The 14,693-nt window shown below is 38.9% G+C and overlaps 1 protein-coding gene across 4 annotated transcripts; it reads right to left on the bottom strand.

Annotated features, from left to right (window-relative positions):
- Positions 1-819: 819 nt before the first annotated feature.
- Positions 820-13,010, bottom strand: LOC119977537 (high-affinity choline transporter 1). 4 transcript variants are annotated; one of them, XM_038818586.1, is made up of 9 exons: positions 12,871-13,010; positions 11,425-11,650; positions 10,679-10,792; positions 9,523-9,678; positions 9,110-9,258; positions 8,876-9,019; positions 8,508-8,661; positions 7,079-7,296; positions 820-6,140 (listed from the first exon to the last, which is right to left on the bottom strand). In XM_038818586.1, the coding sequence occupies exons 2-9, from the start codon at positions 11,600-11,602 to the stop codon at positions 5,505-5,507; spliced, it is 1,749 nt and encodes a 582-aa protein (XP_038674514.1). In that variant the 5' UTR covers positions 11,603-11,650; positions 12,871-13,010; the 3' UTR covers positions 820-5,504. The 4 variants fall into 4 exon arrangements, with proteins under 4 accessions (XP_038674514.1, XP_038674513.1, XP_038674515.1 ...); XM_038818585.1 differs by lacking the exon at positions 12,871-13,010 and adding an exon at positions 11,765-12,145; XM_038818587.1 differs by lacking the exons at positions 10,679-10,792; positions 12,871-13,010 and adding an exon at positions 11,765-12,146.
- Between the last annotated feature and the right edge of the window lie 1,683 nt (positions 13,011-14,693).

Here is a 14,693-nt window from a genome sequence, read left to right on the forward strand (position 1 = left end):
TCATAAAGTCCAGATCACCTGTTGTTCTCTGTTCCTACCAAATCCCAACTGCTCTCACTACCCTAACATACTGAATTCATAATTGTTATCATAATTTACAATTCACTCCATGTTCTTTCACCTCTCTACTGTTACAGTTTCCCCTGGTTCAAATAGCTTGCCCATACCCTCTGCTCTTCTAACTCTAAATTCATTTGAAACCACCTATCTTTATACTCCCCTTTGATTGAGGAGCCTTCAGCAGTTTTGACCCTCCTGTGTGGAACTCATTCCGGACCCCTCCACTATATCTTTTACAAGAGTTCTTTCATTTGTGTTTCTGTGGAGCGCCACAAGACATTTTTACTATGTTACAGGCACAATATATATCCAAGTTGTTGTTGGAAGAATATTTCATGCAGATTTCCATGGTAAGTGAATACATTTGCGAAGGCATTGTTCTATTCACAAATGTTTTAATTTTTATTTCTTTTTTAAATAAATTTAGAATATCCAATTCGTTTTTTTCCAATTAAGGGGCAATTTAGCATGGCCAATCCACCTATCCTACACATTTTCGTGTTGTGGGGCCAAAACCCACGAAAAAACACTGGGAGAATGTGCAAACCCACACGGACAGTGACCCAGAGCCGGGATCGAACCTGGGACCTCGGCACCATGAGGCCGCAGTGCGAACCACTGCGCCACCATGCTGCCCTTCTATTCACAAATTTGATACTTAAGTTTCACAATAGCTATGCTCATCATAAGAGTGGCCCCTCCAGTTCAGCAAGCCAAGGTTATCAATTAAATGTTTAAACATTTCTTAAATCACATTATTTATTTGATTAATATTGCATAATGAACATCAGAAATATCTGATAATGGACACATTGCAAACAATTATTGTTCTAATGGAAAGGAAGACAAGTAACATATCTCACAGTCTGCTTCTTGAATATGACATTTCCACAAATGATGGATACTCAAATAATGTTTTATACAACCGTGGTTGATAGAATCCTCAGATGACAACTCTGGCACAGACAAAAATATACATTATATGTATTTACACTGTACATTCACAACATAGTGACTGATCATCTGAGGCATACCATACATTATATTGTCTACAGACATCATGTACATTTGATTGAATATATTTGAAATGAATAAAAGTAAATAATATTCTATGATGTCAAGTAATGAACAATTGGTTGGGGAAAAACCAGGAGGTTGCTCTTATACTAATGGCATTATTATCATAAGTCTCTTGTTTAATTTACAAGATTTTTTCTTAGCTGAAATGTCTCAAAATTGGCATTTTGTATACTACCAAAGCATTATCCCCTTTGATAGTTAAATGAACTTTAGGTATCTAAGGGCACTACACTTCTAAATGATAACAGAAAAACACTTGCATACTGCTTTGCATACAGACTGTAATGTTTGGAACAGTTCATATACACTCCTCTCAGACCTCCGTGCCAACATAGATAAATGCTTTCTATTAAAACTCCAGACCAGAGTTCAAAAATACTGACAACACTAAAATGAAATTGTCATTGTAAAGTGTTGTAATAATTACTTTATTCTTTAGAAACAATCCCTGAATTTCAATGATCCAAATGTATCACCAAAGCGATACTTGCAAATTTTAATGAACACGGAAAGGCTTTTAGGCTCAAAAGCCTGCCTCGTTGCTTGATTAACATCATCTAGCTGTCTTGTCATTAAATCTTTCAGTATCTTTATCACTAATTGTCTCTTTATGCATTCTGGTTCAATGGCTTTTCCTGGTGATTTATTCCACATATCTAGGATTATTTCACATTGAAAAAAAGCCTTGTTTGACTTCCCTTATTACTTTTAATTTCCTACTTTTAAAATTTGCACCACTTGCACCAGGAGTTTTAACCATTCCTCATTGCGTACAACTTTGGCAATCCCATTCATATTTGAAAAACTTTAGTATTTCCAAACGGAGCTGTACTTTAATAACTTTGCTGAGTTTTTGCATGAATGCTACAAATATAGATTTGTTTACATCTTGATGTAAACTTACCAAGTTACTACAATTGGTTTCTAATCAAGCATTTCGAGTCAATATGAATGATCTTAACACTAACTGGTTTCTTAGCAATACCAACTGAACAGTACAATATTCCCATGACTGTGTCCAGTCTAATTTCTCCTTGTTTGAAATAAAGAAATTATAAAACAAATGTGAATTCGGTGAAGGTTAAGATGCAGTGAATATTGTGTTGAGGAGCGATGTTGTGATGATAAAGAAAATCATGAAGTGCAATACCGTATAGAGTTAGGACTCTTACTTTTTCTAATTTAAATCAATTGCATTCAAATTGGCTAAATTTGCAAACTATTGTAAACTCAAGGGGTAGTCGTGGCTAAAATGTCAAAGACCTCAACAATGGCTAAATAAAATCTCTAAATGGACAGAACAATAGCAGATAAAATTCAACAGGAAGAAGTCAAGGTATTGAACATAGGATTGGTCCCCATACATATTCAAAAATGGTATTGAATAACTAAAGGTGAAGTTGCAAGAAAACTAATGAGCCAAGTGACTGTGGACCAACAGTCCATAAAACAAATCATGAGCAATATTGCTAAAACCATTAGAATACAATGCAGAGATATGATGCAATTTGTATGCTAAAACTGTAGTCTTTCAAACTTATCACACATTGAGCAGAGTGCCCAACATCGGTCATCAAGACACAAAGATATTCAAGCTCTGGAAGCAATGCACAGATGATCCAGCAGGCTGATTCCTCATATCAGACTGAATTATGAGGACAGGCTTTAGAAATGTGGGCTCTTTATAATGCCAAGGAGGTGATTTAGACGAGATTTCATTGAGGTATATAAGACAGCAACAAGTCTAGAAAAAATAAACCTAGAGCAATACTTCAGTACTTCAGTTTAAACTATTATCAAAAGGACAACTAGACACATGCTGAAATAGATGTGAGGCAAATTTAGGATTTCCTTACACAAGGAACTTCTTTACACAAGGAATGATTGATGGATTAACAGAAGAAATACTTGAGGTAAAATCCATGGAATCATTTAAGAAGCATTTGGATATCATGACGGAGAACTGTACAGTCTTTTAGGTGGGTAAGATAAGATTGAATAAATAGTTTTTCTCAAGATTGCAAAAGAGTGCAATGTAATGTTAATGAATGAGGTAACATGCTTTAACTGGCAGATTAAGTGCAAACTCTTAGGAGAGATGTAGGATATTTAAATGGAAATCAGCTAAAGATATATTTTTGTACTCAGCTGCATTGATTGATCTATCTGGACAGAGGCTGTTAGATGATTAAACTAGCAGTTTGATCCGGAATATACTAAATGTAATTGTAATCTCAGTCCCAGATGACCGTAGGCTGCTTTCCCCTTTAAGAGCTGACTGGTGATGATCTAACCTGAGGGTCACCATAACTTAGGTGAGGGGCAGGCTTGAAAAGACAGGGCCTTCATGAATAACCTCAGCCGGTACAGGAATTGAACCCATACTGTTGGCGTTGCTTCGCATCACAAACCAGCCAACTGTGCTAACCCATCCATCCACGCTGACCTTTACCATTTATCGCTGATAAACTTTCCCATCTATCGCTGATAACCTTTCCCATCTATCGCCAATAAAATTTGATCACCTTGCCTAACAAGAATATACCTTCCTCCGCCGTAAAGAAAGTCAACGACCTCACCAGAGCTTGTAGGGTTAATGGAAGGGTTAATGAAATAGGATGCAACAGATGGGTTGAAGTGCGAGAAGTGCATCAAGAAGTTCAGTACACACAGCTATTTAAGATACATTGTCCTGGCTCTGCCTATCCTCATTATGTGCTCCTCAGCCTCTTTGTAAGGGCACTAATCTGATTTAAAATAAAGCAGGGGATTTTCTTAGCATTCCAGGGCATTTTCTCAGCATTCCAGGGCATTTTATTAAACTAGACCTAAATGACGGAACCCATGATTGTCCTCGTGAATTATAGTATGCCTAACCTTATCCAAGGTTCAACTGTTTACAGTCCCTGGCCTGATTCTGCTCTCTTGTTGATAGTTGCCCCTTAAAAAGAATATCAAAAGCTCCTGGATACAGTGAGCACCCATTGCAACTAGGTCTGCATTGTTTTCTACTGGGTTTGATAGTCTCCCATTGATGTTGCTATGGGAAACAGGTAGAACCCCTGAGAAATTTTGGCCCCACAGTTAAACAGAAAATACACAACAATTCTACAAAGATGATATATGCATGTTCCCCAGAGTAAAAGTAACATTCACATCTTGCAACCTTTATGCCAGCTGGCCAACTGGCAAGACACCACTAACATTGAGCATTAGACATACCCTACAACTAACAGATTATAAAAATGTGTATGAAAGTGCAAATCCTGCATTGCATTTTATAGTACACGACCTGTAATATTTTGTTTAAATTGCATGATACAATATGTAGTGTGAAACAAAAATTAAAAATGACGTTAATACATAATGATATCCATTCCCTTTGCCTTGGATACAAAATAGATGTATTAATGAAGGAATCTACCGCTGCTCCATTTAACCTTTATAACATCTGTAGATAATTTACTGCTTTGGCCAATAGACCTATTTTTAAAAAAATTACAAGGCATTTGTTTATTATTGGAGTACTGGCGATCATCTGAATTATGATATATTCTGCATATTTTAAGGTGCAAATAATATTTCAACAATATCTGGTATTAACAATAAAATTTCAATGGTTGATGTTACTAATGGTCATATTTATCTCTAAAGGTGTGTGATCAGCACCATATGGTTCATATTGGTTATTAATGATGAACAATAAAGTTGCAATATGTCATTTGCACCAGATTTCCTAAATGAACTGGAAAGCAATCCAGATTCTAGACTATGGGACTAACTGGGTCTGTCATTGAATACTTTGCTGTTTCATCAATTAAAATAGCAAGATTTATAGACATATCGGGGTTAATTATTTGTGCATATAATATATGCAAGAATGCGTATTTGGATATATAAGTGTAGGTAAATGGAACAAAAATCTCATCAACAAGTGATAAGTCAAATGTCTACCCGAGTCCAGTTCATTACAGAGTTTGGCCAATGAATAGGGAGAACAGTGGCCCAATTAATTTGTGACAGTCATGATGCCACCATTTTTATACAAAGCTCCAGAACACTACTTAGTCTATATAAATTATAATAGCTTGTCTCTGTGTTGTGCCAATATAAAGTACTTAGCAAGAATCAACAATCTGTCCAGGTTCAAAAATGTTAGCTTAATCTGATGTCATGTGAATGAATTAAAATAATACTGTACAACAGTATTTAAGTGAACAATCATCAGTAAAGCACTGATATAAACAATTTTCTTTTATTTTCTAAAAATACTCTAACTACTAAAATGCTATTTTATATTGTTAGTGTAACATCCTTGGTTTATCGTGATTGCACTGATCTCATTAAATAATAGGGGTTGAGGATCAATCATTGTCTGACTTGGAAAATTCAGTATTTGTCTCAGAGTCGTCAAATGCTTCCTTATTGCTGAAAGCAGCATTATGTGAAGCACTGTGTTTTGGATTAACATGCGCCAGCTCTGACAAAGTAATATTGTCATGATTCACCAAGGTTGTTTTGTCCATGTTTTCCTTACTGTGTCGTGACACAACACTGTCAAGAAAGTCTAATTTTGGTGGCAATATTCCACTTTCAAACAGATGCTTGGCCAGATATGAGACACCAAGGTTTCCCAAGAAGGAGAATAACATTGACATGGTTTTAAAGGGGAATCTCTGAATGTAGACAGGTTTGCCTCCAAAACTATGTTCTAAATAGCATCCAGGATAACAAATAAATGGTTGCAGGTGTAAATATGGTTCACCACCACTAATTCGAAGCAAAAGACCAATGACATATCCAGCAATCGAGCCATATGTGTTCGTTCCTTTGATGAAGAGTACTGATATTAACTGAGGAAAGATAATAACGTAGACAAGGTCTGAGCTCAAATACCATAGACCATAAATAGATTCGGCCAGCAGTGCCATAGATGTTGCTGCTCCTCCGAACAGAAAAATGGTGATTCGCATAACCCACACTATTTCTTTGTCTGTGGCCTGTAATGAATAAGAATGAATTTGAGAAGAGAATATTAATCACTGTTGTATGGGCAGAAGAAGCCAATGAGATATGGTTTCCTTCAAGTTACTCAAAGAGGATTTTATCAACAGAATCAATATCTAGTTGTGACCTCTTCATCACACTACAATAATTGAAATCATTGCTACCTTCCTGGGCTTCAGTATGTTTTGACCTAAACAGCAATAAATAATGTACACCATTCTACCAAGTGATCTACTACTTTAATGCTATCCAATTAATTCCATTCTTGTGTCCATTCCCAAAACTCATCTTTTCTTTCAACTTCAAGTGTTCATTCAATTATCTTTTGAAGGTTATTATTGAATCTGCTTTAGCAATGCAATCCAGATTATAACAACTCACTGGGGAAAAATAATTTCCTCATCTCACCTCTGGTTATTTGGCCAATTGCTTAAAATTTGTGTCCTCTGTTTACTGACCCTTCTGCCACTGAAAACAGTTTCTCCTTACTTATTATCAAGCCTCTTCATAATTTTGAACACCCTACATCAAATCTTTCTTTAGTGTTCTCTGCTTAAAAAAGAACAATCCTAGATTTTCTATTCATGTAATTAAAGTCGTTCATCCCAAGAACCATTTGAGAAAATTTCCTCTGCTTCCTCTACAAGACTTTGACATCTTTTCTAAAGTGTGCTACCCAAACTTTGACTCAATACTCAATTATCAGTGATTTTCTGGAAGGAAGTTGACCGGTAAATAGATCCAATTGTCTGTCACCTCATTCATTTTCGGAAAACATAAGGATTATTTAAATAGAGATCCTTGCGCTCTCATTTGCTGCAAGTAACACAACAAAATATTGTGTGAACTATGGGTACACGGGTTGACAGTGCTTCTGCACTTATAAAAACATGCCTGTATGAATAATTGCCTTGTTGAAATCCAAGCTTACCTCTTGTCTGAATGCAAGATGGTAAATATTGTGAGCAAACATGGAACTTGCTGACAAGATGGAAGAATCAGCCGATGACATCACTGCAGCAGAGACAGCTCCAAGGCCAAAAAAGGAAATATAAGATGGACACAAATGCTGCAGCACTATTGGCAAAATCATGTCCGTCTCATTCTTGTTTTTGGGATCCGGCAGACCATAGGAAGTCTGATTCCAGTCTACACAGAGAAAAGGACCATCTAAATATAAACTGTATAACAACCTGCAGACAAAAGGAGTGTCATTCATTGCAAATATTTTAATACTACAAACACAAACTTTTGATACAATTCCATGCAAACATTGTGATAATATAATTTTGTGATTAGTATTTCAGACTATTCCCCAATTTGTTTTCCTTTGCTTTTCAAAATGGAATTAATGTTTGTGTGTTCAGAACAGAAATGTGCTAATAGTAAAAGCTGGAGTAACAATTTTGCCAATATGCGAACAGAATCTGCTTTGATTTTGATCAGTAGTAGTATCACAGTTCATACATTTGTGAATGTTGTATTTCAATGAAATGTTACAGAAAACTGTGACCACTAGAATCTGTAAATGCGATTTTTTTTCCACTGTTTATTTTGTTTGTGCTTTTTATGATCTGTAAGGAAATTAAAACTATGTGGCCACATTTACAGAAGCATTTTGAATGTTAGATCATTTTAATCAAATGTCATCAACGATCTGTATAGCAAGGAAAACATTGCCTAGCAACTCTTTTTAAAAAAAGAATCATCCATCACAATTAGGATTTATTGGGAACGAGACTGTACAGGAACAAATACTCCAATTAACAAGAAACATGAGCTGTCATTCACAATATTTCACAGATTCTTATGTATCACAAATAAGTTTCACTTTAGGCAGAACACTTAGGTATTTAAAAAAATCGAATTTTTACTTTTTCTCCATCAACCGGGAACATGATGGTTGCAAATCATGACACAATTCTCAGCATTTTTATAGAACTGATGGGAAATATGAAACTGTTTGTCAGTGATTTACTCCAGGATTTTTGATGCAGCATTTTTAAAATTAAGAAAATGCCATTATTTTGGATCCCAACCTTGAACAAAAATGGACAGGCTGCAAGGGCCTGTGAAAGTTTCAAAATCTACTACTACAAGTCTTAACTTTGAGTTCCAGGTCGAAGCTGTAACGTGAGTAAGGTCATTTAGCTTTAGTCATAACCTTAACAAAGCGAGAGCAAGTGTAACAGAAATATTTCACATCATCACTCAGATGATCCAAATGACAATTTTAGGAGGAAATTATTTTTTTGAAGTGTTAGCAATGATTTTTTTTTGTAATGTCCAGGTATGCAGCATCGCAGAATGTTACGGATGAAATAAATTCGAACGACAATGTGAAGATCAGGCTACTTTACCAGTGGATGCACCAATTGCACCGATAAGTACAGATGGAATGGCCATGACTACGCAGCCAAAAGCAGCCAGAAAGGAGAGGACCTGTGCATAGGTCGCGGAAGAAGCAGAAAGGACCCTTTGAAAATACACTTGCCATGGGATTCCACCCAACATCTGAAAATAAACACAACGATTAATGATTATTGTCACCACATTCTACCTATCTCACCTAACCAGGCATTGATAATGCATCCTGTGAGGAATGTTATATTTACTTTGGAACACATTTTCTGATGTGTTATTGTTTCAGTATGCATTAGTAACTAGTTTTATTGGCTTCATTTTGGTATACATTAAGCAACATGGTACTGTTTTTTTAAGACATTACCAATAATAGGAAGTTGTCGATCCAAGTGAAGATATCTAGTGTGTTAACAGACCCCAGCCAAGGCTCCTGGTAAATCTCCTGACTTGCTGTGATGGAGATATCTGTAACTGCTGGGTTTAACATGGCGAAAGGGATGCTGATCCACTGGGAAATAAAGATACCAATGTTGAAAAGTTGGCTTACTTTGACTGAACACCAATTAATTTAAGGCTGCTCGTGACTTATTCTGCTTACCAATCCTATGAAGATGCAGAATAACTGGACCACATCCGTGTACGCGACCGAGTACAGACCACCCACCAGAGTGTATAATATTGCGATCAGAGCAGAAATAACAACCGATAAGTTTATGTTGATGTCTACAATCACGCTCAAGGTTGCACCTGAAAAGCAGTTGTTTGTGAACTTAACATTGGCCTTCAGTACAGTAAATATGAAGTAAACAAGTTATCCATCCTTTATTCCTACATAGAAAACGTTGCCTTGTTCGCAGAGGAACGGTCGCAGCGTTTACTTTTGTTGTTAAACCTTAGGTTGGACTTTTGTTTGACTTTCAAACGTACATAAACCGCGCGTTAGGTGTGAAATTGACACGAGTTGGATTTCAGGCAGTGACACATGTCCCTGCCGATGGGTGGGCAAGTTACCTAGCGCAGAAAGTACAGCTGCCGACCAGAACATCTCTCCCATGAGAGCAGGGATGAAAAGCAATCCTCCCATTCGTTTGCCGTAGATCTGCTGAAATGGATCCAACATGGTCACGTAACCCCGTGAGCGCATGGGTTTAGCGAAAAATAGACCACCTGCAAGAGAAAGAAACCCTTAAATCTCAAATGACAACAAATCGCCAACCAGATTACTACAAAGCGGGGTGCGATCTGGACTCATTTAACTGCAAGGCCCCTGTGGAAATCCGCGGTGGTTTGGCCTGATAGAATCTCAAAACTGGGCTGTGCTTTAGTCAAGCGCGCAATGTATTTAGAGGCAGTTCGTTCTATAAATTCTGACGGTACTCAAATTTCTGTGGTTTATAATCTGGATTTTCAGTTTTAGCCTGATGAAACATGGCGAAAACTCATTCCCACATTAATTTTACTCGATTTAAAAGCCTCTTCAAAAACTGTTCGTACCATTAGGTGTGTTTTACAGCCTGGGAGTTAATGATTTTAATTGTTAATTTAGCTTGGAAAGACCAACGCATAAGGTTCTCTGAACGTTACTCCCTTTCTTCAATGTTTTCGTTATAGTGAGACCCATTTTAATAAAAGCTGGTAAGAAAATGTACCCTGGTTCTATTCCGAAGAGGAAAATGTTAGCGGTCTGTGCACATTGACAGTGCGCAATAGTGTCATTTTTTCTAATGTAGGAATATAATTTTAAATTATCCACTGGACCCGCCATATGTTTATAAACTCCGCCGCATGCTCCACATGAGCTGACTTTCTCCGTTTCAGTAATCCACTGATTTTTCAGCAGGAGCCAATTGAATCTCTATTAATGTTTTGTTAACATGTGAAACCTTGTCACTCGGGAATGAGCGACACTTATTGAAGTGAATCAGAGCTGAGGTTGGCTGGGAACTGGTAATGTGTTAGTTGGTGAGTTTTATATGGGCTACGTGTTTGATATGTTCTACGCCGTGCTGTTTGTTAAAGTTAGTTACTGTTAACGGGCTGCTTTGAATAGTTACTGCCCGTGGACATGGAGAGCTGATAGTGTGGGCTGCTGCTGCCGAATGTGGCAATTGTTTAAGCTTCAAGTCGATTTTCTTTGTGCAATGCCTAAGGGCTTTGGGGTCCATACCTAAAACCAGACTGAGTGCATATCCAAATGGAGCCTGTGCCCAGGCCAGGCCGTACCCAGGGACATAAACCGCCTCTGCTGTGCCATTGATATAACCACCGCCAACCCAGGTCGCTGTCATGAGAAAAGAAGGAGCAGTTTTACTGAAAGACAACCTTAGTCCAGGACTGGAGCAAATATAATTCCGGCGCCAACAGAGATGGAAACAGCAAGATAATGAGAATAAAAATGTAGCATCCCTCATGATGAACTGATGAAGTGAGGCATGAATTACACTTGTGCGGAAATGGCTAAAAAGACAACGAACATTACAGAAGGGTCGAGAGTTCAGGGCAGTGAGAGTCTGTTTTATGTAACATCTATCTTCAAATGTTCGACAACGGAGAAGCAAATCGCACCTTCTTCCATCAGAATGTTGTGACTGGTGATGGATGTGCTCAAACGACATTCGGGGGCAATCTACAAAGGGACACTTGATGATTTATTTAAACCTTTTTAAAAAATTGTAGAGTATTTAAAAAAAACAATAGAACGCCAGTTTAATCTTCGCATTTACTCTCCTCATGGCGTTAAACGGTCTAAAATAGAATGGGCGCCAAAAGCCCAAATATTGTCGAGGGTATTTTCTCCATTCTTTGTTCGCTCCAGCCGTTCCTGCAGCAATACCGGGGCGCAGAGTGCACAGAACCGACTGAAACCTGGGCGAAGCGACACACAGGAACTTCAGAATGGAACTGGACACTCACCTGTCATGGTGAACCCACCGACCAGTAACCCGATGTCTCTTCCTCCAATCATTATGGTTTCACTCCGATCTTGATCAGTGCCCGAATTTTTACTTTTCCAAGAGGCCCATATTCCAACACATAAGATTAACAGATAAAAGATCACAATGGCTACTATCCCATCGACGTGAATGCTCATTTTCTGTCCGAAATGGAGCTGGCAGCAAGGCTGCTAGTCCCCAGAAAGCTGTAAGAGAAAGAAGCAGACACAAATATCTGGCATTCCGAATGAATACACAAAAGGGCAAAGACATGAATGCACCGCTGGTGTCCCCGAGGATGGACAATAAAATCAACTTACTGGGCACAGGTCTGGTTTGGCTATCGCTGGATTTGTGATTCCGCGCAGCACCGGCTCAGGCTAATTCGAACTGTCTCTTTGAAACAGTCACCATGAACATAGCGATGTGGACAATATAATGGAATGACAGATATAACTGTGGTGGGAGTGCTGATTGGAAGCCGCCAGCTCGGTGCTAACACGCCCCTCCAGTAATGGACAGCGGAGTAAATCTGAGCCACTGGCTGAGCTGTTAGTGAAGCTTAGGGAGGGGGTGAGTGAGCATCAGCCGTTTGTCCAACTGGAATATTGAAGCAAATCCTCCAATGCTGGGAAAGGTTGGCCACATCACTGTATGGAGTGGGGATCTTCATTGCTAAAGCCAGTAATTTTCATTCATGTCTTAGAGCCAGCGATATCTCTGAAATGTGAAGGCGGGCTCGGAGGGGGGCGTGGGGGGGGGGGGGGGGCTGCTTCAGCGTGCATATAAATCCAACACCTAACTCATTTTCTAACACTGATTATAACATTGGATGATAGACGGATATTCTGGGCTGGCCAGTCTGTCTTCTTGCAGGTTACGGACATAACTGCATTTGGATTTATAAAAAAGAACAGGTCAGGCAGCAACTTGTGGAGAAGACAGAGAAGTTAGCGTTTCAGAACTGGATCTCGAGCAAAAGTAGGAGCTTGTACCTTCCCCACACAGAGGCTGCCTAAGGCGGCAGCATTTTCTGTTTCATTTCAGATTTCCAACAGCCGCTCTTTCTTTGATTCTGTTCGCTGTGTTTATTCAATCATCAGCAACAAATCCTAGAGGAAACTGCACTAACATTCAAGCATTTCAACAGTTGTTGAAATGACATGGGCAAGAAAGCTGCACCGCCGGTGAGACAATCTTTCTCCAGCGGGGTACATTGTTAAGGAGCCAACACAGAACCAATAAGTCCCTGCTCCACAAGCGTCGCTTCCTTCACTCCGCTCATCTTTTATTCTTGACTTGAAATATCAGACATCAGTGGGGACAGAATATCAGTTCACAAGAAACAAACCAGTGCATACTATTCAGAAGATTATACTACACCAAGCTCCCTTTAAGTCAGCGGCTGTTTTGTCAGTCGTCTTACCTTTGGGATGAAGTCTCTTGTCTTAAACTTGAGGACGGAACGTGCTCCGTCCCTGTCAGGAAGCGGGGCTCTTAGCACCCAACTGAACCGGAGAGCGTCCCTCTCTGGACCTCACACTGACTCCATTAGTTTATAGAGGTGGGGGAGAGGCTTCGTCAGCAGCTACAGATGAGGAGAGAGACAAACGTCACCGAGATTCGCGTGAAAACTCCCTGTCAATGATTTGGACTTGTTAATTTTTGTCATGAAATTTGTTTAATAGATGGAATCACTCAGAGGGCATAGGATGGGATTCCTTAAATATAGCTTGACGCACAACATTAAGAGGTGGACTTAGACCATTCAATTAAAATTGACAAGTATTTCTTTTTTTTCATGCCCTTCACAGTTCCAGTTCCGAACTCCCGCCAATGTCTCAAATTTTGATTTACTTATTAACAAGCTGACTGTGTGTGCACACAAAAACGCTTAACAATTGTATTGGAAGAGTACATGGATGGCATATCGAATCATTCGTGGGCAACCAAGTAGTTCTTTTACGTTTTGATATGTTTTTTTAGCAGCTCAAAGGCCCTTACGGAATTTTAGCCAATGGTTAATGATAAAAAGGCTTCTGTGTAAAATGTTGAGAGAAACATTCTTTGCCTGACCACTCCATCCAATCTGCAAATAAGGGTGTGGTTATTTCGACACTCCCTAAAATTAACCAAAAATAAGACTTCTGCCATAATGGGTGGCACAGTGGCAGAATGGTTAGCACTGCTGCTTCACAGCTCCAGGGACCTGGGTTCAATTCTGGCCTCGGTAAGTGTCTGCAAGGAGTTTGGAATTTCTCCCCCTGTCTGTGTGGGTTTCCTCCGGGTGCTCCGGTTTCCTCCCACAGTCCAAATACATGCAGGTTAGGTGGATTGGCCATGCTAAATTGCCCGTTAGTGTCCAAATGTTTAGGTGGTATTACTGAGTTATGGGGGTAGGGTGGAAGTGTAGGATTAAGTAGGGTGCTCTTTCCAAAAGCTGGTGCAGACTCGATGGGCTGAATGACCTCCTTCTGCACTGTGAATCTATGAAGACAATTAAATTTAAAGCAAAACAAGTGCCAATATTGGCAAAAAAAAAGGGACCATATTCTGACTTGGCTGCTGTGGCACAAATTGAAGGCTGACAGTTACTTCACTGAGGACGTCACTTACTACAATTGCCCTGTTAAAGGTGACAGCTTTCAGATGAGATATTAAACCAAAACTTTGTCCTTCCTCTCATCCAGATGTAAAATATCCCATGGTGGTCCAGTGGCTAACATTGCTGCCTCACAGTGCCAGGCACCTCAGTTCCTTCTTAATCAACCCCTTAGTCCCCCTTTGCTGAATTCTAAACTGTTCCCAATCCTCAGGTCTGCTGTTTTTTCTGGGTGACTTGTATGCCTTTATTTGGATCTAATACTATCATTAGTGTCCTTTCTAAGCCATGGTTTGTCCAATTCTCCCATTTTATTTTTGCATCAGACAGGAAAGAACAATTATTGCAATTCACCCCATGTGCTCTTTGAATGTTTGCCATTGCCTACCCACCATCATCTCTTTAATTAACTTTCCCCAATCCATCAATGCCATAACCATCATAGTTTCTTTTATGTAGATTCAGGACTCTAGTCTCAGAATCAACTACATCACTCTCCAGCTTGATAGAAAATCTATCACGTTGTTAAGGATTGGGGAAAATTAAATTAAAAAATGAAATTGGGATAAAATAAATAAAAACAGAAGTTGATAAAAGCAACTGTCTCAAGGGATTTTGATATGTGAATTAGCATATCAGTGAGAAAA

The sequence above is a fragment of the Scyliorhinus canicula genome, chromosome 14, assembly GCF_902713615.1.
Source record: "Scyliorhinus canicula chromosome 14, sScyCan1.1, whole genome shotgun sequence".
NCBI lineage: Eukaryota > Metazoa > Chordata > Chondrichthyes > Carcharhiniformes > Scyliorhinidae > Scyliorhinus > Scyliorhinus canicula.